Genomic DNA, 24,446 nt, shown 5'->3' with positions numbered 1-24,446 from the left:
TAATCTAAACAATACCACTCTAACAAACTCACCAAAAAATCTAATAGCTAAGTGTCATGTGCACAATATAAAAAATTAAAAGGTCGTGGAAGACTGGGCTTTTTAATAATTTAGATTATAATTTAACTAAATTACTCTTATATAGCCTTAAAATAATTGAGTAACCAGGTAATCCGATATAATCAACCAAGTAAAAAAATTAATTTAATTTAATTTAATTTAATTTAATTTAATTTAATTTAATTTAATAATTAATAAATAAATAAATAGGTGAATTTGACACCTTTAAAATGTATATCCCTTATTCTATGAGGTGTGTGACACAAAGAACAATAAATAGTCTAACAAAGTAACCTTATTTACTACTATGCCAGGGAACCAGTGTGGGCCCGCGTTACTGTCACGACGTATGCATATCAACGCCTGCAACCCGTCCTTTATTCAAAAAGTTCGTTAGCCCATTTAAGACCTTCCGTATGAAACGGTAAAATGTCTTTTCACTTTTTACAGTTCCATTAATCTCCACCGCACGTTCAATCTAATCAACAAAACAGCGGGGCCCGCTCTGATTTCTTCAATCATTAGATCATTTTTTTATAAAAATATCTTTTATTTTAATTTTTTATTTGCTTCCTTTTTAATTGGTTGATAATTAATTTTATCTATTTCAAAGTCTTTTATCTCTCTTCTACGATACATGTAATTAATAATATATTTTCTTTATTTATTTTTACATTTTTTTATTTTTATAGTTTTAAAAGTAGGAACCCGGTTCTAGCTAAGCTCAAATTGGATTAAAATTATTTGGTTCAAATTCTATTTCAATTTTAGGGTCAGGGTGGTGGAAATTCGATCACACCAATTTCGTGCCACCCAGCAAATTTTTTTTTATGGTCTTCGTTAGATGGACCACCGAAACTAGTACCCCGCGGGCCATCGACTTCAAACTCGTTGCGGCCTGGCGGGAGGTTTTAACGTTCGCAGCTTCAGATTACTTTATTTGCGCAGTGAAGGCGACGCATCTGATGCGAAACCAATCCAGAGCCTTCGTTCTTCGAATTCCTCTCGCTTATTTTGGTCTTTGAACTCGAAAAGGTGCTAAAACGCACACGCACCGATCCTCCGACAATCGTTTCTTTATTTCAATCTCTCTCTCTCTCTCCCTCTCTTTCTGATTTTTTATCCAATTTTACAGGTGAAGACCGCATTCTTGGAGGACGTCGCGTTGATTTTCTTTTAGTGTAAGTTGTCTCTCAATGCAGCTAGCTTCATTTCCTTAATATGTTCGTTTTTAAAAAAATTGTTAGCTGGATTTGTGTGGAAGGTTCGTTCGTTTTTCTTATCCAATTTTGCAGGTGAAGGCCGCATTCTTCTTGGAAGTCGCGTTGATTTTTTTTAGTGTAAGTTGTCTCTCAATGCAGCTTGCTTCATTTCCTAATATGTTCGTTTTTTTAAATTTTGTTAGCTGGATTTGTGTGAAGGGTTCATTCGTTTTTCTTTGTATGCTCTGGAAGATTTACTCTGTTCGTATGCGTTGGACTTTCTTCTTTTCTGTTTCGGTGGAATATTTGTGGAACTATACTTTAGCTCTGTTTGTAGTCTTTTGTTTGCACCTATTGTTTTTCTATTAAAAGTTTGCGTGGAATAGAACGTGGATGATGTTTTAAGTTGTTCGTTATTAGAATTAGCGAACTGATGTCTCGTCCGCCTGCGAATTTTAGGTTCGTTGTTGCAGTTATTGATTTGAGGTGAGTACTGCTGCTGGTGCTTTGCTTGAACCTTGGCGTCTGGAAATGTGTTTGTCTTTTCGTGAATCGAGTTCTTTTGACGTTTAGCGCTGTGTCTGAGATGATGACTTTAAATTAAGCGTAATGTAAAACTTGATTTCGTGTTTGTACTCGTGGAGAGGATTTAAACTTGATTTAAAACTTCAAAGAAAATTAGACTTTCTTATTACTTAAATTTGAGTGCAGTTTGTGGATGTGCGCGTGGAAACCAGCTAAACTTGATTTCGTTATTTCTTTTCTCGAAACTTCTCCTGGATCTGGTCATCCTTTTCTATTGAACTTAAAGATTAAAATAAATGACATTGAAACCACAAAAGAAATAGTATATATTGATTTTGTTAAAGCACATCCCGGCCGACCTAAATTCCAAGTCTAATTCCCGTAAGAGACAAAGACCGCCAAAGTTGAAACTGTTTCCAGTTTGCATGAAAGAAACCTACTAATGCTATACACGTGGTTCTATTTCCTTTGAAATTTAGCAGCAGAACAGTTACAGTTATTTGAGACTTACTTTCCGACTATTGCTATTAGAATATAAAAAATAGATCACGAAATCTCTATTCTATGAACAATTCATCTTCTGTTTCTATGAACATGATGCGTGCTACCTCTTGGTGAAGTTTGTTATCTCCCTTATGATTTCAAGTGAAGCTTCCCCTTTCCTGGCTGGAATGACTTCATCAGCTGGCATGTTCAAACTAAATGAACAAGTTGTGTATGTCTCAGCAGTGGTTGGCGGCATTTTAATGTGCAAATTTGTAAGTTCATTTACATGTGGTGAGCTGCACATATATTCTCAGGTTACGTCTTTATAAATCATTATAGTTTTCCTTCTCAATTCTTGGTGAAGGTGTATGTAGTTAGTGCTCTCATTAGTTCACATTTCAAATGCTACGTCGAACTAAACCAAGAAGTGAAAGTTGAGTGGAACAACAGGTAAGCTAATCACTGTGGTTCTTAGCAAGTATAACTATGTTAAATTCAGCTTGCAAGCATGGAAAGGTATATCCATGATCTTTCTCTGTCATGCAGGGGATTTTCTACTGTCCATGCGCTATTTGCTGCTGGTGCCGCATTTTACCTTGTCTGGTTATCTGATCTTTTTCAAAGTCGCTCAGATCATGAACTCATGATAAATAGCAACTCAATTCTATCCAACTCTGTCTTGTCGGTGAGTGACTTCATGTCTTTCACTGTTTCTTTCTCTTTATCTTTGGAGGTAGATTGACTGAACATTTTAGCTGAAATTTGTTTCTGAAAACCCTAAAAATTAAGAATAAGCGTTGTGAATTAAGTGTGGTATAAAATTAATCCGAGTTAAGTGATACAGTACACAATTGTTGTGATTCTATTTTAACATTTCAGAATGTGAAGCTGTTCTTGGGCAGTGCTAGTTGAAAAGTTAAGGAAAATCAGATTGAAGGAAAAGCTTGATCACGTGAAAATACAAAGAAGAAAAGTTAGCTTAGGGAAGCTTTAAGTTCTGAAAACTTGTGGGTTTTAAACAAGAGAGGGATATGAAGGCAGGATGGAACAGGGGGATGAACCTACTCATAATTGATCCTTGTGCATCTGAAAAGAGAGAAGAGATGCTAGCTTAGGAAATGTGTAGGGCCTGAAAACATGTGAAGTTTTAAACAAGAGAAGGATTTGAATGCAAGATGGAGCAGGAGCCTACTCTTTGTTTATCCTTATGTCTGGCGCTGAAGTCAAACTGAGGGAAACTGAAAAATCTGTCTGGTAGCACTCAGATGACTAGGAAGGACATAAAGTGATTCTTATTTTAGAACTTCAATAACCAAAACAAGACTCAATGTTGACAAAAAAAAAAAAAAACAATATTTTGGGTGAGTTTCATTTACCACTGTTTCTTATAGACATGGTACCCAGCTATAGGACAAATTTTGACTTGAACATGAATAAAAGCTAAATAACAAAGCAAAGTAATCAAAAACTTGCCGTAGATCTAGCTATCTCTGACTTCTTAAAACCTGATCTTCTTGGTGCTTCTTGTTCAGAAGATCATTTCCACGTGCATGATGAACTGTTCTCCTCCTTTCAGCCAAGTACTTCTAGAAACAAAAGGATTAAGAAAACTTTGGCATGTGAAAGCTGGTCCAGCATATCATCTAGACGAAGAACAGGACAGCTGCCATTTTTTCAGTGGCCTGATTTCGTGTGACATTCTCCATGTTCCATCCTTTTTTGGGGTCAACAAATGTGGGTAGCACACATGAACTTGCACTCATTTATGTACCTTTCTCAAAGTGCTCATTTACCCGTCTGTAAGGCTCTTCATTCACATACCTGAGTGGCTTTGTTTGGGAAACTTCTCTTAGAACCAAATGCTTGTGGTCTTCAATGTCCCTCAGTGGAGGTATTCCTAGGGTAAATCTTTTGATTAAACAATAATTAGCTGACCCAAGTTATTAAAAAAATTTGGTAGCATTCATAAATTAAAGCATATACAATTCCTGACTCTAGTCTCTTCTATAGCAAATAAATATTTAACCAAAGAAAGATATTTAGTACCCTCTGCTGAATTATAGAAGGCCAAGAATGATTTTCAGGCTGTCCACAGGTAAAGTGTGTTTACTATTACTGCCATCATATATAATAACTTGATCAACTTGTGGAGGGCGTCCAAGCAAAAACAACAAGCGTCCGTAGTTACCGTGTCGCTCCAAACTTACTTTTGTACTTGTTAACAATGGAACAAAGAACAGCTAAGCAACATTTGGACTCTGTGACCTGTTTCCCTTCTTAAACCATGTGAGCTCGTAGGGATTTGGATGCCTAATAGTTCAGATTTGGGCTTTGGGAATGGCTTTCTCTGACACAAAATCTTGCAGCCACCCGTGTCAATTACCATCTAACTCATAACTTATCGAATCAGCTTTACTTATAGCAGTCAATAGTGTTTTTACAAACTAGTTGAGATTCTCCCACATTACCATACATGACTATTGACAAACACCGTCATTGTTATCATCCAAAGTACCTTTTTTACCGTGAATTAAGATCAAGTTACCATTAAAAGATGATTTTCTTTCGTGCTGAAATTTTTTTCACAACCTGTAGCTTAGTGTCCATGTTCTTGTCACCTAAAATAATGAAGACAAGTATTTAGGCTGAGCTGTTGTATTGTGTTTCGAGAGGAAATAAAGCTCTAGATTGTCTTTTGTAGTACCTAAGGGCATTATCCCCTTATTTTAAGTTTGTTTCTCACGGCCTACGGACATCTTCATGTGCTTCAGAAACAGATCATCTATCTTGTCTTGTACTCCTTATCGCAACCTTCAATATATTTTTTCAACTAATTGTTGTTTAGATTCAGCAAGATCCTCCTCAATATATGCTTTGACCAGCTTTCCTTACCTCGAGTTCCTTATCCTTTGATACAAGTCCCTCGTGAACTGAAAAGTAAATTCGGCTTGAATCTTTTCCTATTGCAATCTGCTTGATTCCCCACCTGATTTTTTGTCTCTTTGAGTACTCTTGGGTGCAATAAATTAGAAAGTGGTTTTGGACCTCTTGATTACCTTCTCTTCAGCTTGTGAATTGGATGACACTGCTGCTAGTTCTTCTATTAATTCTTCAACTTCTGTTAGTACTGTTCCTGTTTCATTACTAGAATCCAGAATTGTAACTTGTGGGGCTGCAAACTTATCTCCCTTTGTTAGTATTTGGAACTGTAAAAGCAATCTTCCAAGCTTCAAATTAAACATCTGATGCAGAACAGTTGGATCGTGGATGAATGCAGCAAAAGAAATTGAGAAAAGCAGAAAAAAAGGAGAGAACATCGGAGCTAAAGATGCTCTGAAATTTTAATAATTTCAACCTGAATCAAAGCTAGAGCAACCTTCTGCCCCTTATTTGTAATAGTTTTCTTGAACTGAGTCTCTTATTAAAGCTAAGCCATAGACTTGCTAAATTAAGTAACTTACTAACATTAGACATTCTTTGAATTTTCTAATTACAGTTCTTAACTAGTCATAGACAGAATTCTTCCAGCTAGTTAAGAACAAAATTCTGATTATTTGACTAACTAACCTTAGAGTTTCTTAAATTAAAGATCTACTAAAAATTAAAAATACGTCCTTCAGCTTAATAAAATTTAACGGGAATAAACCACACGCTCACTTATTCATAAATATTATTTTTTTCCTGAGATTTATAAATATTTTTCTATATATATTTTGATCAGTTGATCCATAGGCTGTATACATCTTTGACCACATTGAACTTGGTTATTCTGCATATTTGGAATAGGTAACTGAAACCAGATATATATTTGAATTCCCATCTCTTTGAATGGCTAATATATGGGATATTATTTCGTAAATATGGAATACCCATTTGCTCTAGTATTAGTTTTCTCTTGATTACTCGGAAAAAAATTTGTATAATACTGACACTATCTACAAATAGATTTCTGACCAAATTTATATACCTCATATAGGTTTCAATAGGTTATTTTCTGACAGACTTGGGAATGATCCTATGGCATTTTCCTGCATTGGGAGGAAAGGAGTATGTGAGTATTGTAGGCCTCAATAATATTCTAATGGGTAAAGAGATGCATCTTTGTTACATTGAGTTAATCATTGAGGGAAAAGGAGAAACATCTGCAAAAGAGTTGGTAAACCAACTGAATCAAGTCTATGTAGCTTAGCTCTTATTTGTCCATTTCCTGTTGCTTGTAAGGTGAGCAGTGATATTCAATATCTTGGACTTGATGAAGGAAGTTTATGGTTTTTTCTTAATAAAATCGGGAAATTGAATGTTTCTTGGTTTTAAAAATCACACAAACAATAACTCACGAAGTTATTATGGTATACTTCTGCGTGTAGCTTCTACATCACACAGTCTCCATGTACGCAATCTTCCTCTCACTCATAAAAGGCCAAGGACAGATTTACATATTAATGGTTCTATTTTCAGAGATCACGACTCCCTTTGTGAATCTTAGATGGTGAGTTTGTTTAGCACCCTTAATATTCATTTATTTTGCAGTAATCATCTTCTCAGTATTACTGAGTGGAAACATAATATGCAGGTATCTAGATACTGCTGGCCTGAAAAAATCTACAATATATGTTGCCAATGGCATCTTTTTGTTCCTAGGATGGCTGGTACGAACTTTTCATGCTCTTAGTTTGTACTGGCATTAGCAGTTTGCTGAAATATATGGTTTATGTAGTTAGAACAAGGTTTTGATTATGATAGTCAAGCTTATATGTGTACTATGTATCTAATTTTAGTGAAAGATTTGCAATTTGACAAGAAAGATTTGTAACTGCCAAAGCTTTTTGCCCTATAAAAAACCTTATTTGCAAGAACTTACACCGACTAATTGAAAAAATTAACTTCTCATAAAGTAATTACCAAGTGAGATTTAGCAAGTGGACATGGAGCCTTAAGCCACAAGTAGAGACACTTTAGAGACAGTAATCTGACTCAATAATGCATAGCTCATGTATGTATTATTCTTTTCTCTTGTTAATATATCCATATTTATTTTATTTCTATTTGTATCTTAAAATCTTGATTGAAAGATAAACGTTTGTAATCCATATCTAATTTCTTGCATGTACGGAATTGTGGATAGTGTACAAGCTCGTCATGATTTCTTTAATCTGCTGTTTGTTATTTACCTTCTAACAAAACTGACCGATGCTTCTAGGTTGCAAGAGTCCTACTTTTCATTTACTTCTTTGGCCACATGTACTTCCATTTTGATCAGGTATGTGGAAAACTCTGTCCATATTTATGTTTCTTTTTCGGAGGTTCTTCATTTTGGCCAAAAACTTTGAACTTGATGAGGTATTTTCTTATAAATCTTCTTAACGAGAAATAAAGATTGCTGATTTCACTGTCTATTCATGTTATAAATGAATTTATGATTTATTGCTTCTGACGTCTCTTCCACTATCTGAAGCAGCATAAACCATTTATGCACTTCAATGAAGCGAGTGATATTGCTTCATGGAATGAGCACTCACTTTTTTTTTGTTCTGTTTACTCTCAAGTGCATCAGTTTCTTGCTGCAGGTGAAAATGCTTTTCCCCTTAGGTTTCTACAGCATGATTACTGTGCCCTCAGTGCTGGCATTAATGAACTTGTTTTGGTTCTGGAAAATCCTCAAGGGCATGATGAAGACCCTCTCAAAAGCTAGACATAGGAATTGATAGCTGGCATTAATGGTCTTAACCTTTGCCTTCATGCAAACATTACGTCTCTGTCACTTGTATAGCATTGGGCTGGCCCATTCTTTAGTGTGGTTGTACAATGAGAAACAGTGCTTTCTTCACCACGAGCATTCTCAGTCAAGTATTGGATGAACACACATGTTCTCTTTACTGATGATTAATCATGTAGAGAGGAGAAAATTCAAGGGAACCAGCATTTTTTCCCCATACTATATCACTGCTGCGAGATCAACTAATCCAGCGCCCCCAAACCCGGCAAAACCCCATCGTCAAAGGCTGTGAAATTTGTCTGCGAATTTGGGGCGGGACAAGTCTAGGTCATGGATGTTAAGGTGACGAATAAGAGTCGGTTTGGAACCCTTAGTAAAGAAAATAAGAATTTGATTATTATTATTTTTAAAAATATTTATTAAAAATAAGATATGATCAAATTCTTTTTTTCACTAAAAAAATAATAATAATTAAATTCTTATTTTTATTTTAATTTTTTATTCTTTTTCCGTGAGGTTCCAAACGGACCCTAAGTACTTTCAAGGAAAAATACCTAAAGCAGGCCTTGATGAAAGTTCTCTGTTGAAAAATCAGTTTGGCTAACTACCTCATCTGATAACCTGCCTATAAAGACCAAAGGCAAGCTTTTGACTCCTTTAAAATGAAATTAAATAAGATTTTCATCGTAGTACAGACCGACACTCTTCCTCTTCTGGTTGTGCCTTTCACTAAATTATTTTTTCAGCATATTTAAACCCAACAAAAAGTATATTGGATAAGTTTAAAAACTCTTCACATTATCGAATAAGAACTTCCATTTGTTGTAATTTTTTACTTTAATAACATATTTTTTATTTCTTCAGTTAAAAAATTTAACATAACCAATAATTCTATATTTCGTTCTGTCAGTTCATTATCCGTCCGTCCATCTTGTCTCCGTACGAGCGATGAGTTGTGGAAGCTTTTAGAACAGGTCTGATGGTGAGTGGTGACACTGAAGCATGATTACTGTTGTTAATGGTTTGAAGGAAGCTTCGAGAGGAGACCGACAAAGACCCGTAACATCAATCCTCCAGTTTCGGCGGAATTTCAGTCCCCAATTGATCCTGTTTTCTGAGAGTTTCGTCGCAGTATTCATCTGGGTTTTGATCTAGCTATTCTCCTCTCCAAACCTCCTCAAAGTTTGCTCTTTGTTCCGGTTTTTGTTTTCGTTGATTGATTCTCGGAAGAAAATGCTCAGAGTCGTCTTCTTCCTTGCCCACCGGAAAATATCTAAACATTTCGAGTTCACCAAGCGGTCCGGTTCGAGGAATACTTAGCAACGGTTTGATGTGACGTAGCCGTTACCGGTGATGAGCTAGTCACGGAACGGAGACGGCGAGCAGGAGTTGTGGGTGAAAGTCGCGTGGCGTGAATGCTGACGTGTCGTGCTTCTACGAGTCTCCGCGTAATCCAGTGGAGAAGACGCGGGCGGTGCCCGCTTACGTAGCGATAAGAGTGATAGATTTGGTCTGGTCGGCTGCTTTTCTTTTTCTCTTTATTCGCGGCGTCTACGTCGAGTCGACCAACAAAAAAAAGATTTTCTCTCTTTTTCTTTTTAACATTTTTTCTTTTGTTCTGGCTTATACGCTGAAGCAAAGAGTTGCATCGACTCAAAAGCTGTTTCCTAAATGGGCCTCCACGGCGTAAAAGCAGCTCATGAATTTGGGCTTATTACGAAGTAGATTTCCCAATTTGTTTCCTTTATTTAAAAAGAATAAGTTATTTTCAGTTTTTTCCCCTTTTATTTGAAATAAAAATAAGGGGCTTATATTGAATCTATAGGGATAAAATACAGAGGGCTGATCAAATACATTTGTTGCCAAACATATGAAATATTTATCTCGTCTGTCCAATCATAATCGTTTGATCGGATAATGGATGGTTGAATCCCATAACAGATATTTCTTTGCTGCCTCAACCGTGGGAGGCGGCCGGCCTTCCGGTCTTTACTTCTGACCAAGTCTCTCGCCGGCGCTTCTCCAATTAAAAGAAAACAGATGGGGCTGGCCTCGCTAGCTTCCCCTCTCCATCACCGTTAAACCTGACGGTCGTTTCAGCATCTGCGTTGACTGGCCGTTTCGGTTCTCTCCCCCGCTTCTCTCTCGTTCCTTCAAATCCGAACGCCTCACTCACCTTCCCCCCCCTCCCCGTTTCCGCCGAATCAGAACAAACAAACGAAAACATACACACACAGAGCCTGCCTTCCCTTCTTTGCTTTAATGGTTTTCTAGCAACCATTCTTTTCCCATATCTGTAGCCATCATGTGGAGATCCTCGCGGTTTTTCTTCCGGGCATTGTCCTCGTCTGTGCGTTATGGGTCGTCGTCGTCGTCTTGCTTTAGGTCTACTGAGAAGTATCTCCATCCGAACCGTGCGTTCTTTTCTGGGTTGGCTACCAAGGAGGAAGTGCCGGAGCGGCATCGGATAGACAGCGAGGCTGCTGGGAAAGAGGAGTTTTCCATCGCTGAGGCGAAGAAGCTGTTGCGTCTCGCGAACGTGGGGGCGTTGAAGAGGAGGCTGGAGCTGGAAGGGCAGGAGGTGATTGGCTATTCCGAGCTTATCAAGACCTGTAAGAATATGGGGGTGGCGAGGTCGGCTGAAGAAGCTGAGGCATTTGCCAAGGTTCTCGATGAGGCTGGTGTTCTGCTGCTCTTCAGAGATAAGGTCTATCTGCATCCGGATAAGGTGAGGAATTATTTCCTTTCCGTAGTGATTATTTATTCATATGTCATTCTTGTTTCCTTTTTCTGGTTTGCGATTTCTTGGTTTTCTGCTCTGGTTATGAGTATTGAGTTGCATAAAAATTTTCCATTGGCGGTGGGTTCGCGAAGGGAAATTTGTCCTGGTTTTTTTAATTCTTTGAGAAACAGATTGGTGTCATGTCCTATTGTAGCGACCTGAGGAGCTGATTTTGGGGCCTGTCGTTGTTAAGACGATTGGAGTTCCATCAAGTCTTTCCAGTTCTGTTTATTTGTCATGTTTGTTCTTAATTTCGTTCATTCATGGACAAGTGTCTGTCTTGGTTTACGGGGTAAGGATGGGGCGGTTTCTTTCTTTTTGCCTTTGTCTTTCTTCCTCTCTTAACGAATATTTTCTTGTGTTATTGCGTCGGAGAAGGGGATTCCTTGATGATTTCTGAAGAAAAATGATTTTTTGCCTTTTTGTGCTGTTGCTTTGCTTTGCTTTGAATCTGCTTTGACTTGTTTTCTTGTTCTGCTTGAGGCATTTTGATCTTTACATTTGTTCCTTTGGTTTTTCGTACGTTCTCTGTTTCAGTAGCTAGCGGGGAAAACAGCTTCTCTTGTCTTTGTTTCTTGTTTCCTTCCTGTTATCTTGTAGTATTTTCATCAAACGGATTCGAGCAACAAGATGGGTTCAGTTTCTTTTGTGGGTTGACCTTTCAACGGGGTTTAGTGTTTGTCTCTTGTAGTGGATGAGAGAATGAAGGGTAATTTCTTTTGGCCAGTTTCTGCTTGTATTTCTGTTCTTTTAGTTTTAAGCTCGATGGAATAACTAGTTTTTTGAATGGATAATAGTATTCTTTCTTGGTTCTTTCCCCATTATTTGTTATTTTGGATCAGCAAAGACATCACATTACTTTCTCCTAATACTGCAAACATTTTTGTTTTCCTTGAATCCTCTATTCATCTATCATCTATTTACTTAAAGTTAGCCCATTGGAATCTCTTTGTACAACATCTGATACATAAAATCAGTTTTCTTTTAACCAACTGTTTTTATTTGACAATAATCTATGTTGTGTGGCAATATAAAGCTGTGGGTTGCATTTTCGAACTCCTATGTACCTGTTGGCCTTACAGATTTTACATGAAGATTCTTTTTGCTTGCCGGGTTCTTTGAGTGAAGAAATCTTACATGAAGGTTAGTCCATGTGAGACAAAATGTAAAAGCAATGAGCAAGCCTTCTTCCATAAATGAGGAAGCAAGGCACACTACTGCACCTTTGTTTAGATCTTTAACTGTTATTTCCTGCAGACTCATTGTGTCATTTTATAATTAGCCTGTATTGGTTACTAGAAGTAATTTGGCTTATTCGGGCATCGTGTCTTTGTCCAAACTGATTGTTGTCTGAAAACTTTAATCAGGTTGTGGATCTGGTGAGAAGAGTTATCCCCCTGGCATTAGCACCTGAGAATGACCCAAGGGTAGAAGAAATGAAGAAGTTAAAAGAAAGAAAAGAAGAGATTGATATGCTAGCCCACAAGCAGGTCCGGCAGATCTTGTGGACTGGATTGGGCTTCTTTGTCGTCCAAGTTGGTCTATTCTTTCGGCTTACCTTTTGGGAATTTTCATGGGATGTTATGGAACCAATTGCTTTCTTCACCACTTCAACTGGCCTGCTCCTTGGATATGCCTACTTTCTATTCACATCAAGGGATCCTTCATATCGAGATTTCATGCAGAGGCTGTTCTCATCAAGACAGAGGAAGCTGATTAAGAAACAGAACTTTGACTTGGATCGCTACATCCAATTGCAAAAACAGTGCAAGTTCACTCTACATGAGTTTGAGGCAAGGGAGGTAGAGACGATGTAGAAACATTAAGACCCTATCGATGCCATCACATTCCTGATGTTCTTTCTGTGTTTTAAGTGTGACCCGGGTTATTTTAGTCTCCATCTGGGTTGGACTACTCCCTTCCTCGTCAGTCAAGGTACTCAAGAGATTCTAACAAACATATACAGTTTTAACATTGTTTTGTTCTAGTCTTCTGCTAGACCCGGCAAAAGATTCATCAGGATGTACTGTATCCACTTTGTTCACCAGTTCTATTCGTATTGGGTATCAACTAAACTTGGTGGCCAACTTGCCAATTGGTCAATCTTATACAGAGAATTCCTATTTTTCACTCCCATCTGTGTCACTCTGTCCAGCTTATTTGTAATACTCTGCAGGTTCCTTCCTTTTTTTGCCATCATATTCAATGAAATCTCAGGTAAAAGGTATTCTTCCTCAAGTTGTGTCCATAGAGGGATGCCATTCACAGGACATCTTTTGTGGGGATCAATCGCATGAATGGATTTAGGGTTTTCTGTACTACTGATTCTGAGAAAATCCCCATGATCACATACAGAAGCAAAGTCACCCAATCAGCCCACCACCACCTACAGACATGGTTTGCCATATCAGAGGCTATGAGGAGATAAGCTTTGAATTTTCAATATGCAGATACAAACAAGAAGTGCATGGGATCACATTTCAGAGAAAATAAATGGATAATGGATTTTTAAATGATGTCTCCCAGGGCCAAACGACAAGAGGGCTGCTGCTTCCATGAAATTGTTAGAGTCCAAGGGTCCTATTAACTCTTCATTTGAGTGGAAATGGTTGACCTCAAGATGGACAAAGTCTGCAATTTTTGGGTTGGCCTAAGGAAAGCGTTTCACTGGAAGTATAAGAAGATAGATAGGTCTGCTTAAAAGCTATGGATTGATATGGCCTGAATTTGACAACCCTGCATTGAGGTATTGAATGCTCCTCTCTCACTCTCTTTATGTGTGCAAGAACTAAATATGATTTACTTATCTTTAAAACTGTAAACACAAAACTGATAAGTGAATGTGATATATTTTAACAGTTAAATGTATTCAAAGTTCATAAACTCTCATATGAAAGGATTACCCTTGCTAGAGTATTCAAGGCCTTCATGTTACCATACTGATCTGACTATGGGATTCTTATATTACTTTAACCTGTTAGTTGAAAAATTGTTATGTTTCAAAAGGTGCCTTGATATGCCAAATAAATTCATGGGAGATTGCAATGTGAATCAAGTATTAATTAAGTAATACTACCTTACTAAGACAATAAAGATAGCTTTAATGACTAAGCTTGCATTGGGTCATTTAAACCATGTAAATATACTTAAATTGATTACTCCAAAGAGGACCAAGAAGAACAAACAAAATGCAGGGGAAAAAATGGTGAAAGGAAATCAAATTATCTTTATTCTTGTCATGGCATTTTCTGCTTTGTAGTTCTCCTGCGAAGCAAAATTTTATCGCGGAAGAACTCCATTTTCGATCTACAACTTTATAGAGTTTAAAAAGTGTAATAGAATCTTTAAAACTGTTGCAGGAAATGCATTTTTTAGAATGTGTTAGAAGAATCATAGCACAACTACTAGGTGACAAAGTCTATGAGAAAGAACCAACAAATGAAGCAATGTCACTAGCTCCATTTTAAATACCTTGTCACTCTCTCTCTCTACCAAAACTTTCATTCGTTTTGCTTCAAGAAAATAAGAATGGAATGCTATTGCCGGTTCATACAAGGAAAAAGTTGGAAAATAGTTGGAAACTGTTTACTCCAAAAAAATTTAAACTGAGGTTGGATTGAAATGAGGTGAAGCATTTGGTTTTGAAGTTGGAAAATCATCCATTTGCAAATGTAGACATGTTTTGATAGATATCCCCTCTCCCCTTCTCTCTAAGATCACCCCCATCCTAGGATTCCCAACCCCTCCTCCACCTACGGTCCACCCTCCTCTCCTCTCTCTTCTCAACCCTCATACGACGACTAAAAACCCTTAATGAAATTCTCATAGAAAAAATAACTTTTGTTGATAAAATGAATATTATCTTTCTTCACGTAAGAACATATTTTACTGAGAAAACAAGTAATCTTTCTTTGCGCCAAAAAATGCCCTTTTCCTAAAGGGCCTGTTTGGAACCAATAGAAAAGAAAAGGAAAAAAGAACGAAAGTTTTTTTTTGTTGTTTGGCAGCAAATAGAATCATGGAGAGAAGAAAATTAATTAATAATTTTTTTTCTCACAAAATGATGGAATTGAGGAGAAAAGAAAAGAAACAGAAACTTGAGAGAAAATTTTAATCATAAAATTTTTAAATATTACTATTTTATTTTTATTTTTCATTTTTCACTTGTAATCAAACAAAAGAAACTGCATTTCTCTTCCATTTCATCTCTCATTTTCAATGGGCATTTAAACAAGAAAAAAAAATCTTTTTTTCTTTTCTTTTTTTTTCTTTCTTTTTATTTTATCTACACTTTCTATGTTCCAAACACAACCCAAGGGTGGGAAAGTATTTTGCGCGCAAAATTTCTACTTGGTTTACTATTAACCAATTTAGTTTTCATCTCTCGGATAGGTTCTCGTATCTTAGAGTGTTCAATTTCATGATATATAAAACTTTGTAGATCTGTAAGGAGGTTTTTACTGTAGGTCGAGTATATTCCCCTTTTTGGGTTTTTATTCGTCTCCTGAGCATTTTTACTTGTTCATTTACATCCCTTTTCTATTCCTAAGCATAGGAAAGCCACGTACTCTACGGTGTATTTTTTTTATGCTTATACAGGAGTATTTTACATAACAAAAGAAGAACATAAAATATTTATCAATGTTCCATCTATCTCCAACTCAAAAGAAAACTATAATTAATATAAGCATGCAACAAGGGTTCAATAACAACAAGTTTTACTTTGTTTGAGCCTCCAACTGTCAAATCAAAACAAGGGTTAATCACTCTAGTCCAAGATATGTATTAGGGATTCAAGCTGGCCTATCAAAGATCACAATGACTCAACCAAAGCATGTATTAATTAACTAATAAACTATAAACAATGGCAATGACAACATTCTTGTTGATTCTTGAAACCATTTTGTATGTTAATAATCTACATGACCATGCATCATTCATTCCTCTCTCCAATAGGGCAAAGTCTTAAGAGTGATGACTGATGAGAGTGATGAGGTTTCTTGGCTCATTCATTCTCTCTAAGCCATTTGGCCTGGCCTGGCCTATCTAATGGGTTTCCTTAAGAAGGTAACTAAGGTCTGGGAAGAAATTCAACTACTTAGATCAGTTTTAAATCTAACAAGGGAAAACCTAATGTTAGGTTGCTTTACTGTAAATCTTGAAAGCCTGAACCAGAAAACACAAAAAGAAAAAAGCAAATCAACCAACAAAGGGCGCAGTTCCATTCCTTTTTTTAAAATGGCTTTTCAGAAGCAGCCATGGGGGCTCCTATCCTATACAGGCATTGCTGTAATAGCTTGGTGGAAATCAGTCTCCCATCTCTGCCACGGATGACCTGATAATAACTACTCGACGAAAGCCACAGCTGAAAATGGAAAAGAACCAGAAAAAGCAGGCCTGGAAAGTTGAATGATCCTTCCATTTTCCTTGGAGTCTGCCCAGATCTCTTTTATTCTTCACTTTTACCACACCAAATACCCAGATATTCAAGACAACCAAAAAGATAAGCTCTGATGAGATTTCAGAGGTAACCTGAACTTCTTCTTCCCACGTAGGGAAGAGAAAAAGCTTTCAACTTGATACAGAAAAGTTGATGAGATTCAGAACAGGGAGGGTGGAAAGGAGAAGAGAGAAAAACATATCGAACCCATTTAATTTCCTCAGCCATTAATTGCACCACCAACTCGCATTTACATCCCACTGGTTTTTTTTCCTGTCCCCTTCCGGCAGAGGGTGAATACATTTATGGAATTAATGAGGGGAGTCGACGACGATGACAGTGATGATGATGCTGATGCTGATGATGACGAAGAATGTCTTGTTCACGGTGGAGACCGGCGAGGCTACCTGGAGAGGGGCCTCCAGGCGGAAGCGGTGAGGAGGCAGAGATCCTTCCATCCGAGTTTGAGGGTGCCCTTCTCCTCGACGAGGGTGTAACCGTCGGAGGGGAACGTGCCGAGGAGGAGGGTGGCCTGAGTGGCGGCGTTTCCGGCTAGAGAGATGCTGCGGAAGCCGGATTGCTCCAGCTTCTCTCGCCAGTTCTCGAACTTGACCTCGCCGCTCCTGGCCGGGCCGCCCACCGCCAGCACGTTCTTGATCTCCCTCGAGAGGAGCTGCTGCTCCACGACGTGACGCTCATGGCTGTCCTCAGAGTAGCTGGCGCCCAGCGAGTCGAACAGCGCAGAGTAGTAGTGGATGGCCTCCACGAAGCGAGCCAGAAACGATCCCGCGTGACTCAGATCCTGCTCCACCATCGTCACCACCTTGGGTGATAGCCTGCAAAGCATAGATCGTTCCTTCTCATCAGTAACAACTCATTAAAACTGATCATCATACACTGTTTTCATGCATTCTTCACGAACCAAGATTGAAACCCATGTTCTACATTCCAAACAAAGTAAACCCTAGCTCTCAAACGGCATTCGCAGCAGCTGATTCAAGGACGGCCATTAATGCAAGATGAGTTTTGAAGATCCTAAGCCGAGCGATCAATTCTAGTGGTTCATCGGTGTCGAACAAGAATCAGAATATCAGATCTTCTAACAGTGATTTAACGAGAGAAAATTAAGAGTTAAATCCTCGCGTTGCAACAAATAAGTAGATCAAACTCGGATGTTTCCGGCCATGCAGGATTGATAAAGGATCTGATACCGATCAACGGTTCAATTACTGGTTCTGCTCGGGATAGAAATTAAAAAGAATTAACAGGAGAAGAGAGGGGAGCTGGTTCACGTGAGGACTCACCTCTGCAAGAGCCAGAGGGTGTTGGCATCAGAGCCGGTGACGTCGTACAACGAATGGTGGAGCCAGTGGACAGCGACGGCCTCCCTCTTCCCGACGTGAAGCCTCTCCGGGTCCAAATTCCCGACCTTCTCCGCCACTCCATGAAACTCGAAAGGCAAACCCAAGGTCTCGGCGAAGTCCGTCAGCCGCTTACCCGTCGCCTCTAGCGCCTCCACCGACGTCCCCACCCCCGTCAGCCTCACCGCCGGAGGGCCGCCTGGCCGGGACGCCAGAATGTGAAATAGCCCCGGCCACTGCAGCCCTTGCATTATGTCTAGATCGATGATGTGGACTCTCTCTTCCCTCTCGAACGCCTCTTGGATAGCCTGGTTGGCCGTGAAGTGGGAGAACTTGATGAAAGGGCTGATGCCATTGAAGACCTGGAAAGCCGAAACAAGCTTCTGCGCGTGGTGAGGGCCGAAGGGGAGAGGGGAGAAGATGCCCATGCAGGAACTCACCAGGCGCGCCGACATGGCTTCGGAGAAATACGCTGCCACCCGCTGCGCCGACGTCCCGAACGGCGTCGATAGCTCTGAGATTTCTAACAGAAGCTTATTCGCTTCTTCAAAGTTATCGGCGGAGACGGCCTCGGCGCAGTGTAACAGCAGAGTTAAAAGATGGAGACCCTCCTCGTCTCTCTTCTGTTTCGCTAGCTCCTCTTTCTTCTCTTTCGCCTGCTTCTGCAGAAGAGAAAGAGCCTGCTGTTGCTGTTGTTGTTGTTGTTGTTGCTGCTGCTGCTGCTGTTGTTGTTGTTGTTGTGCTGATGATTGTTGTGTAATAGTAGCTGTAGTGGTTATCGAAGTAGAGGCAGTAGACTTAGGGTTAGTGGGAGCAGGAGGATTGATGGAATGAGGAAGACGCAGTCGATTATCTTCGTGGGATGATTCCTGCCAGTTCAAGAGGCGGTCGGGGAGAGTACTTGGGAAAGGATTCTCGAGGCCGGAGTCGAGGTAGAGCTTCAGTCCCGGTGAAGGTGAAGCGGCGGGATGATTGTGGTGGCGCTGCTGATGTTGCGAAAACAGACCGCCGGTATGGCCACCCAATTGTTGCATTTCCTTCCTCCTGTCCCCGGGGAGATGCTGCGGGATGGATTCCGGCAACGTCAACGACCGAAGCCTGTACTCTAAAACGGAAGCCAGTGCAGGATTGCAAGGATGGATGATCTCCCGCACGTTCTGCACCAACTGCGGAATGGAGACGTCGGACGCGCTGCTGATGAGATCCCGGATGATGCCATCGATCCACGCGGTCCCGGAGGGGTCATCGACGGCGGCAGTGGCCGCCACGGGCGCGTCGGTGGGGAAACCTTGCGTCCGGTCTCTCTCAGACGGAAATAACGGCAGCCCAGAGAATCCGCAAACAGCAGGCGGAGCCGGTGGCTGAGCAGCAGCCTGCAGGTGGGCCGTCACCGCCGCCTGCGAGTCGACCCCAAACGCGAAACCCAGATCATGACTTCCAGCGCTGGTACTGAAAAACGCGGCCGCCGCCGCGGACGAGGAGGACTGACCAATTCCCGCAAAAGGGTCGCCCCCAATGGCAGCCCTACTCCGAGAAAACCTCTCTCCTCCACCATTCGACCCAAGATCGAGCTCCGACGCCGGTCGCTTCCTAGCCATCTTCCCTTCCTGAGGAGCCCTAACAAAGTTATTACTACTACTATTATTATTACTACCAGAAGCGGAAGACAGGAGACAAGCAGCCATGTGAGTGCAGAGAAAAGTAAGAGAAGAAGAAGAAGAAGAAGAAGAACAGACGGCGGGTGTGGGCAGTGTCGGATGTATTATGAATGGCGTTTCGCATCGGATTTGAAGGGGCTTCTTCCAAGCAGATAACGGCGAAAAGACTGGGACATGGACGAACCCGTCCGATTCCCTTTTCTATCTCCTCTCCCCTACAGCAAACAATCCTAATCTCTCGCTTCTCCCTTGCCCAGAACACGAACTCCCAGGCAGCACGCAGCTGTAGCAGCCGCTGTGTAGCCTTTGTTTTCTTCCTTTTCAAATCTGTTCCCCCTTACGAATTCGAGAAGCGAAAAGGGGTACCCAGAGCGAGAAACAGGCAAGCGAAGGGAGGGATTTATTTTCTGTAGCGTTTCGGCTTCTTCGTCGTCCAGCGTTTGACGCGATTTGATAAGGGAAGAGCAGAATTGGAAGGCTCGAGGAGGAGTGTCGGGCAGAGAGGAGAAATTTTGGACTCTTCGGTTCGTCTCTCCGCCTCCGTTTTATTATCGTCTCTCTCGAGGTTCCCAGGAAATAAAAAAACCAGATATACAGAACCTTAAAGACCATTTTACCCCCTCCCCTTCCTTGCCTCTTCCCCCTCTCTCCCCGCTATTTCAAATTTCTCAGGGTTAGTTTCAGGAAACAGAACGTCCAACGAGTTAACTCGTTAAACTCTCTCTCTCTCTCTCTAGGTTCCGACAGGGATTCGCAGGTTGACCTCACATAACCTGACTGGACCGGTAACAAATTAGTGAGGACTGAGTCCGGATCCAGCAATGGGACTCGTTTGACTCGCTCTCTCGTGGCTCTCTCTAGGTTCTGACAGAGGTTTTTGGGGTTGACCTAACTTAAAAAGTGACAACTGTAGGGAAAAATCAGTTTGGCCAAAAGGGTTGAAATTTCCAAGCACTCTGATTTGGGAAATTGCAAGAATGCCATCCGAGACGACAAATATTATGTAGTATGAACCATAGGGGGCGCACCACAAACGTTAGAGATTAGCCATGCTATAGCATATTATACCAAAATTAGGAACCATGGCATGAAATTTTTTCTGAGAGAATTAAAATCCTACTTTCCCTAAACCCACAAATTGGGTATTTTGTAACATTAATGGGTTGGTAGATGTCTCAAATCTCAAATTATATTCTTCTGAACCCTAAATTCTAATTTTCCGTTCTCTTTGATCGATCTAAACATTGACTGCAAAGTCTGTCAAAAAATTCTATAGCGCGTACAACTTCTCTCTATGAAACATAGCGTGATGGTGCATTTCAAGGTATTTATATATATTATTTCTCTTAATGTAATAGCAATTTAAAAAATAATGTTTTAATTAATTTCTTTATAAATAACTAAAAACCATATTTTATGAAAATTTATATTAATAAAAAATACATAATTTAAATAATTAATATTTTGTGTAGTAAGTACAAAAAACCGATCTAACTGTTATTCCGAAGTTGGTAAAAAAATTATAATGAGATCGGTTTTAGCTTTGAATAAATAAGTCTCAAGGTGCACACATATATATATATATATATATATATATATATATATATATATTATTGTTATTATTTTAAATAAAATTTTAAAAAAATAAAATAAAATTGGATATGATAATTAATTTCCTTATAAATTACTAAAAGGTATATTTTATGAAAATATTATTAAATAAAAAATTACCATTTTATGCATTAAATGGGTTTTTTTATCTTTTTGTGATAATAAGATAAAGAAGGTGGAGTATTTTCAACATCATAACTCACATATGGATTAAAAAAATTATAATAATATGCAAACATAAAAAGTATAATTATGGTATTTCCAATACTTGTTATACAAAAATAGGAAAATAATTGAAAATTTTGTCATTTTAAATAAAATGAGTGAGGCATTTATGTTAGTTAGCATAATACATATGATAAAATAATTGAAATTAAGTTATTCTATGTGACATATATGAGAAAATTACACCCTTTTTACTTCTTTTTTTTTTTTGATGGTCTGAATATTACATTCTAAATATATTTTTTAAATAAGACTACATAGAGTTTGATCCATCTAACCTTTTTTTTTCTAAAATTTTCTAAAATGCTTCATTGTATTAGATAATAATCGAAATCATCCATTCACGCGAAATAAACACGAATTATGTCTAGTAGTTATGAGATTGAGTTCCTTTGGCAACTTCGCTACTATGCTCGATCCCTTCGCATGATGCTTCAAAAGATCGATAACTTATAGGAATATAAGGATATGTGTCCTAGTCTTCAATACTTTGCCTTTAGGTCAAGTTTTTTACATAATAACAGTTAATTGGATTATCGATCACCATTTAATATTTTTTAACATATTTGAAGAAACCTCAAATCCTTCCCGAAACAAAATTCCCAGTTTTTCCACCCCAGACTCACTCAAACTGGTGGGTGACTCGGTTGAGTCATCCTAATGACGATTAATTTGCCGATAAATCCGACACTAATGGGAGATTAATTGGACCTTTCCCTTATCTTAGGGGACTTTAGAGAAGACAAAACTCCTCATTACCATCAAAGAACAAAATTTAACACCAAAACCATGCACGTGAAGTACAGATCTCTCCCAAATAAGGCACATATTAAACTAATCCCTCTCGCCCTCCCCCTAAATCCTGCCAGGTTTCAGCTCATGAATTGATCTAACTAACCTGAAATTAAAATTTTAAACTAAGGGGAATGTGTGGTATTAAATTAGTGTAGATGCCACATGGATGTGACAAAGCAGGAGGAATTTACTTTACCACCCTTTTGATTTTTTTAGTATAATAGATTTATAATTGGAGATACCTAAGTTTGTTGGGCATTAAGGGATGTTAATTGGTTGAGAGATGTAATTTCACATGATTAATTTGTGTTGCTAGATTTATAGTAAAATTATGATATAATTTAGATTTAATTAGAATAAATTAATAATCAATATTGAGGCATGGGTGTGACTTAGTGGTCTATTGAGGGTTTTTTAAACTAGAGGTTTTGGGTTCAAATGGTAATCGGGCATAAATTTGTTGAAATAGGTACATGTAAATAATAATAATAATAATAATAATAATAATAATAATAATTTTGTAACCCAACAACATGAATCAGGTTGGAACCCTGAAAATCTGATTTAGGTTTGGAGTGTCTTTGAGTTTGAGCCGCAAAGTGAAATTGATTTTGAACAAGTTTGAGATGACTCAACCTCATATTAAACGGCCTCTCCAAGAGATTGAGATAACTCAATCAAGAAGTCATTGGGTCATGGAAATGATAAAAAAAAAATTTAAGTGATTAAAACTTTCATCCAGGACAAAGCTCATATTTTTACATGACTTTTTTATGATTAAATATTCATAGTCATATTGAAATAGATATTAAATAAATTTTAAAAATAAAAAATAAAAAATGATCTTTGAGTTAAAATTGTCTTAAAAAAAGAAATTACTTGTTTCAAATGTAAGAAATAGTCATTCAAATTAACACCGATATAAAAGAAGATAACGATCCTTTTTTTGTTTGTTTAGTTATTAGGATACAATCAATAAACATTCTTTAATGAAAGTGAAATTTCATATTTGACTATATAATAGCTTTCTTATATTTTAAATATAATTAAATAATTATATATACAAAATAAAATTTTCTCTATTTTCACACAAATTAACATATTTTAAAGTAATTCGGTTACCCTTAAATTTTGATCAGGAGTGATAAAACCCTAATTTGATTAAACAAGTTTAGAACTCACTTGGATCAGAATCATCTCCTTCAATGGCCTTGTCACAACACTATAGGAGATTTGAAAGGTCCTTGGCATTACTGTATCATATTTGCTCATGAAAAAACTCTAAAACATTAGGAGACAAAAGGATTGAGACACTAAGGTCCATGCCTCAATTTCCTTGATTGATAAATAAGTGACCTCTATTCTTGGACCTTTGTTGAATAGATTTTCTGCAATTTGTACTGGGAAAAGGCAATTAACCTTACCTAGACAAACACCAAAACCTTCTCTATGTCCCACCCATATAGTTCCAAAGAAGAAGATTACATGAAAACAAAGCTTTGAATGTCAAGTTGCTCTTCTCAACTCAATTCTACTTTTTCCCTTCTAGTAAAGTATTTTTCGGATTTGATGTAGAGTTTGTACATATTAACAAACCAAGGGAGCTTTCACTCAATATGGAAGTACCCCAGATGTAGGAGAGGTCATAACCACTACCCTTTTGTTTGCTCAGTGCATGAGCATTCGGTGAAAGCACTTGAACCTTTGTACGTATTGGAATGGGGCGAAGGACCACTACCATGTTCGTTAGTGTGCCAATGCACCCTTGGCTTTTGTATATAGTATAAAAGCATGGGGTGCTTCAGGGGTGGTGGGCTCCTTCATGTGGGTGAGACCCTTTTTGTTTGGGGTGCTTTAGCATAGTGTAGAAGCATCTAAACTAGGGGGGATGGGTTCCTTCATGTGGGTGAGACCCTTTTTGTTTGGGGTGCTTTAGCATAGTGTAGAAGCCCCTAAACTAGGGGGTGGTAGGCTCCTTCATATGGGTGAGACCCTTTTTGTTTGGGGTGCTTTAGCATAGTGTAAAAGCCCTTAAACTAGGGGTGGAGGGCTCCTTCATGTGGGTGAGATCCTTTTTGTTTGGGGGGTGCTTATGATAATGTAAAAATACCCTTTTTTATTATATATTTTTACATTCATGAAATGTCATTAGATGGATAAAGGTATATAGTAAGATACAAAACATTACTTGTGGTATTGACTTATTGGTATCAATGTATTCAAAAGAGGGAACTGGCTTTTGATGTGATACAAAACCTTTTGGACCTATTCAAATGGTTTTATTCATGAACTTGCTTATCAAAGGTAATTCATGTAACATCCTTAGTTTTTTTTTTTTTTTAACTTATTATGTGTTACTCCCATTTCTAGAAATTTTTAGTGTATAAGAAAAGACTTTCATTGGATTAAACATAAGCATGAATATTCGATAAGTTCGATATAAATCATTCAGGTCTCTTACAATAATTGACCAAATCCCTTGTTGTCTCTTTCTAAAATAAGTGTTTAAACCCATTACTTGTATTTTTTCGATTTGCCGGTTTTTCTTGCCTCTTTTATTCATATCATTAGTCGTACTAATTTAT

General features: G+C 38.3%; 3 protein-coding genes across 5 annotated transcripts; 2 read left to right on the top strand and 1 right to left on the bottom strand.

Moving 5' to 3' along the window:
- Nucleotides 1–2,458: 2,458 nt before the first annotated feature.
- LOC137966328 (uncharacterized) lies at nt 2,459–8,101 on the top strand. Its single transcript, XM_068812911.1, has 8 exons — nt 2,459–2,545; nt 2,638–2,723; nt 2,820–2,958; nt 6,250–6,324; nt 6,641–6,762; nt 6,847–6,922; nt 7,474–7,533; nt 7,841–8,101. The coding sequence occupies exons 1-8, from the start codon at nt 2,459–2,461 to the stop codon at nt 7,976–7,978; spliced, it is 783 nt and encodes a 260-aa protein (XP_068669012.1). The 3' UTR covers nt 7,979–8,101.
- Nucleotides 8,102–10,195: 2,094 nt separating this feature from the next.
- LOC137966485 (calcium uniporter protein 6, mitochondrial-like) lies at nt 10,196–13,720 on the top strand. The gene is made up of 2 exons (XM_068813117.1): nt 10,196–10,717; nt 12,139–13,720. Exons 1-2 carry the CDS (start codon nt 10,295–10,297, stop codon nt 12,586–12,588), a joined length of 873 nt encoding a protein of 290 aa, XP_068669218.1. The 5' UTR covers nt 10,196–10,294; the 3' UTR covers nt 12,589–13,720.
- A 2,265-nt stretch (nt 13,721–15,985) lies between these two features.
- On the bottom strand, nt 15,986–19,777 carry LOC137966146 (protein SCARECROW-like). 3 transcript variants are annotated; one of them, XM_068812675.1, is made up of 3 exons: nt 19,309–19,777; nt 17,516–19,189; nt 15,986–17,047 (listed from the first exon to the last, which is right to left on the bottom strand). In XM_068812675.1, exons 2-3 carry the CDS (start codon nt 19,168–19,170, stop codon nt 16,615–16,617), a joined length of 2,088 nt encoding a protein of 695 aa, XP_068668776.1. In that variant the 5' UTR covers nt 19,171–19,189; nt 19,309–19,777; the 3' UTR covers nt 15,986–16,614. The 3 variants fall into 3 exon arrangements, with proteins under 3 accessions (XP_068668776.1, XP_068668775.1, XP_068668774.1); XM_068812674.1 differs by having other exon boundaries at nt 17,516–19,179; XM_068812673.1 differs by having other exon boundaries at nt 17,516–19,777.
- Between the last annotated feature and the right edge of the window lie 4,669 nt (nt 19,778–24,446).

Source organism: Aristolochia californica, unplaced genomic scaffold (genome assembly GCF_029961685.1).
Source record: "Aristolochia californica isolate CCGP_79_NKW_82.1479 unplaced genomic scaffold, dmAriCali1.0.hap1 SCAF_5, whole genome shotgun sequence".
NCBI classification, from domain to species: domain Eukaryota; kingdom Viridiplantae; phylum Streptophyta; class Magnoliopsida; order Piperales; family Aristolochiaceae; genus Aristolochia; species Aristolochia californica.
This window is presented reverse-complemented; position numbering and strand designations above follow the sequence as displayed.

Coding starts and splice junctions, on each gene's coding strand:
- LOC137966328 (XM_068812911.1), top strand. CDS start 2,459: ATGACTTCATCAGCTGGCATGTTCAAACTAAATGAACAAGTTGTGTAT. Junction 6,763..6,846: donor CCCTTTGTGAATCTTAGATG/GTGAGTTTGTTT, acceptor CATAATATGCAG/GTATCTAGATACTGCTGGCC. Junction 6,923..7,473: donor TTTTGTTCCTAGGATGGCTG/GTACGAACTTTT, acceptor CGATGCTTCTAG/GTTGCAAGAGTCCTACTTTT.
- LOC137966485 (XM_068813117.1), top strand. CDS start 10,295: ATGTGGAGATCCTCGCGGTTTTTCTTCCGGGCATTGTCCTCGTCTGTG. Junction 10,718..12,138: donor TCTATCTGCATCCGGATAAG/GTGAGGAATTAT, acceptor AACTTTAATCAG/GTTGTGGATCTGGTGAGAAG.
- LOC137966146 (XM_068812673.1), bottom strand. CDS start 19,257: ATGGCTGCTTGTCTCCTGTCTTCCGCTTCTGGTAGTAATAATAATAGT. Junction 17,048..17,515: donor ACCCTCTGGCTCTTGCAGAG/GTGAGTCCTCAC, acceptor TATGCTTTGCAG/GCTATCACCCAAGGTGGTGA.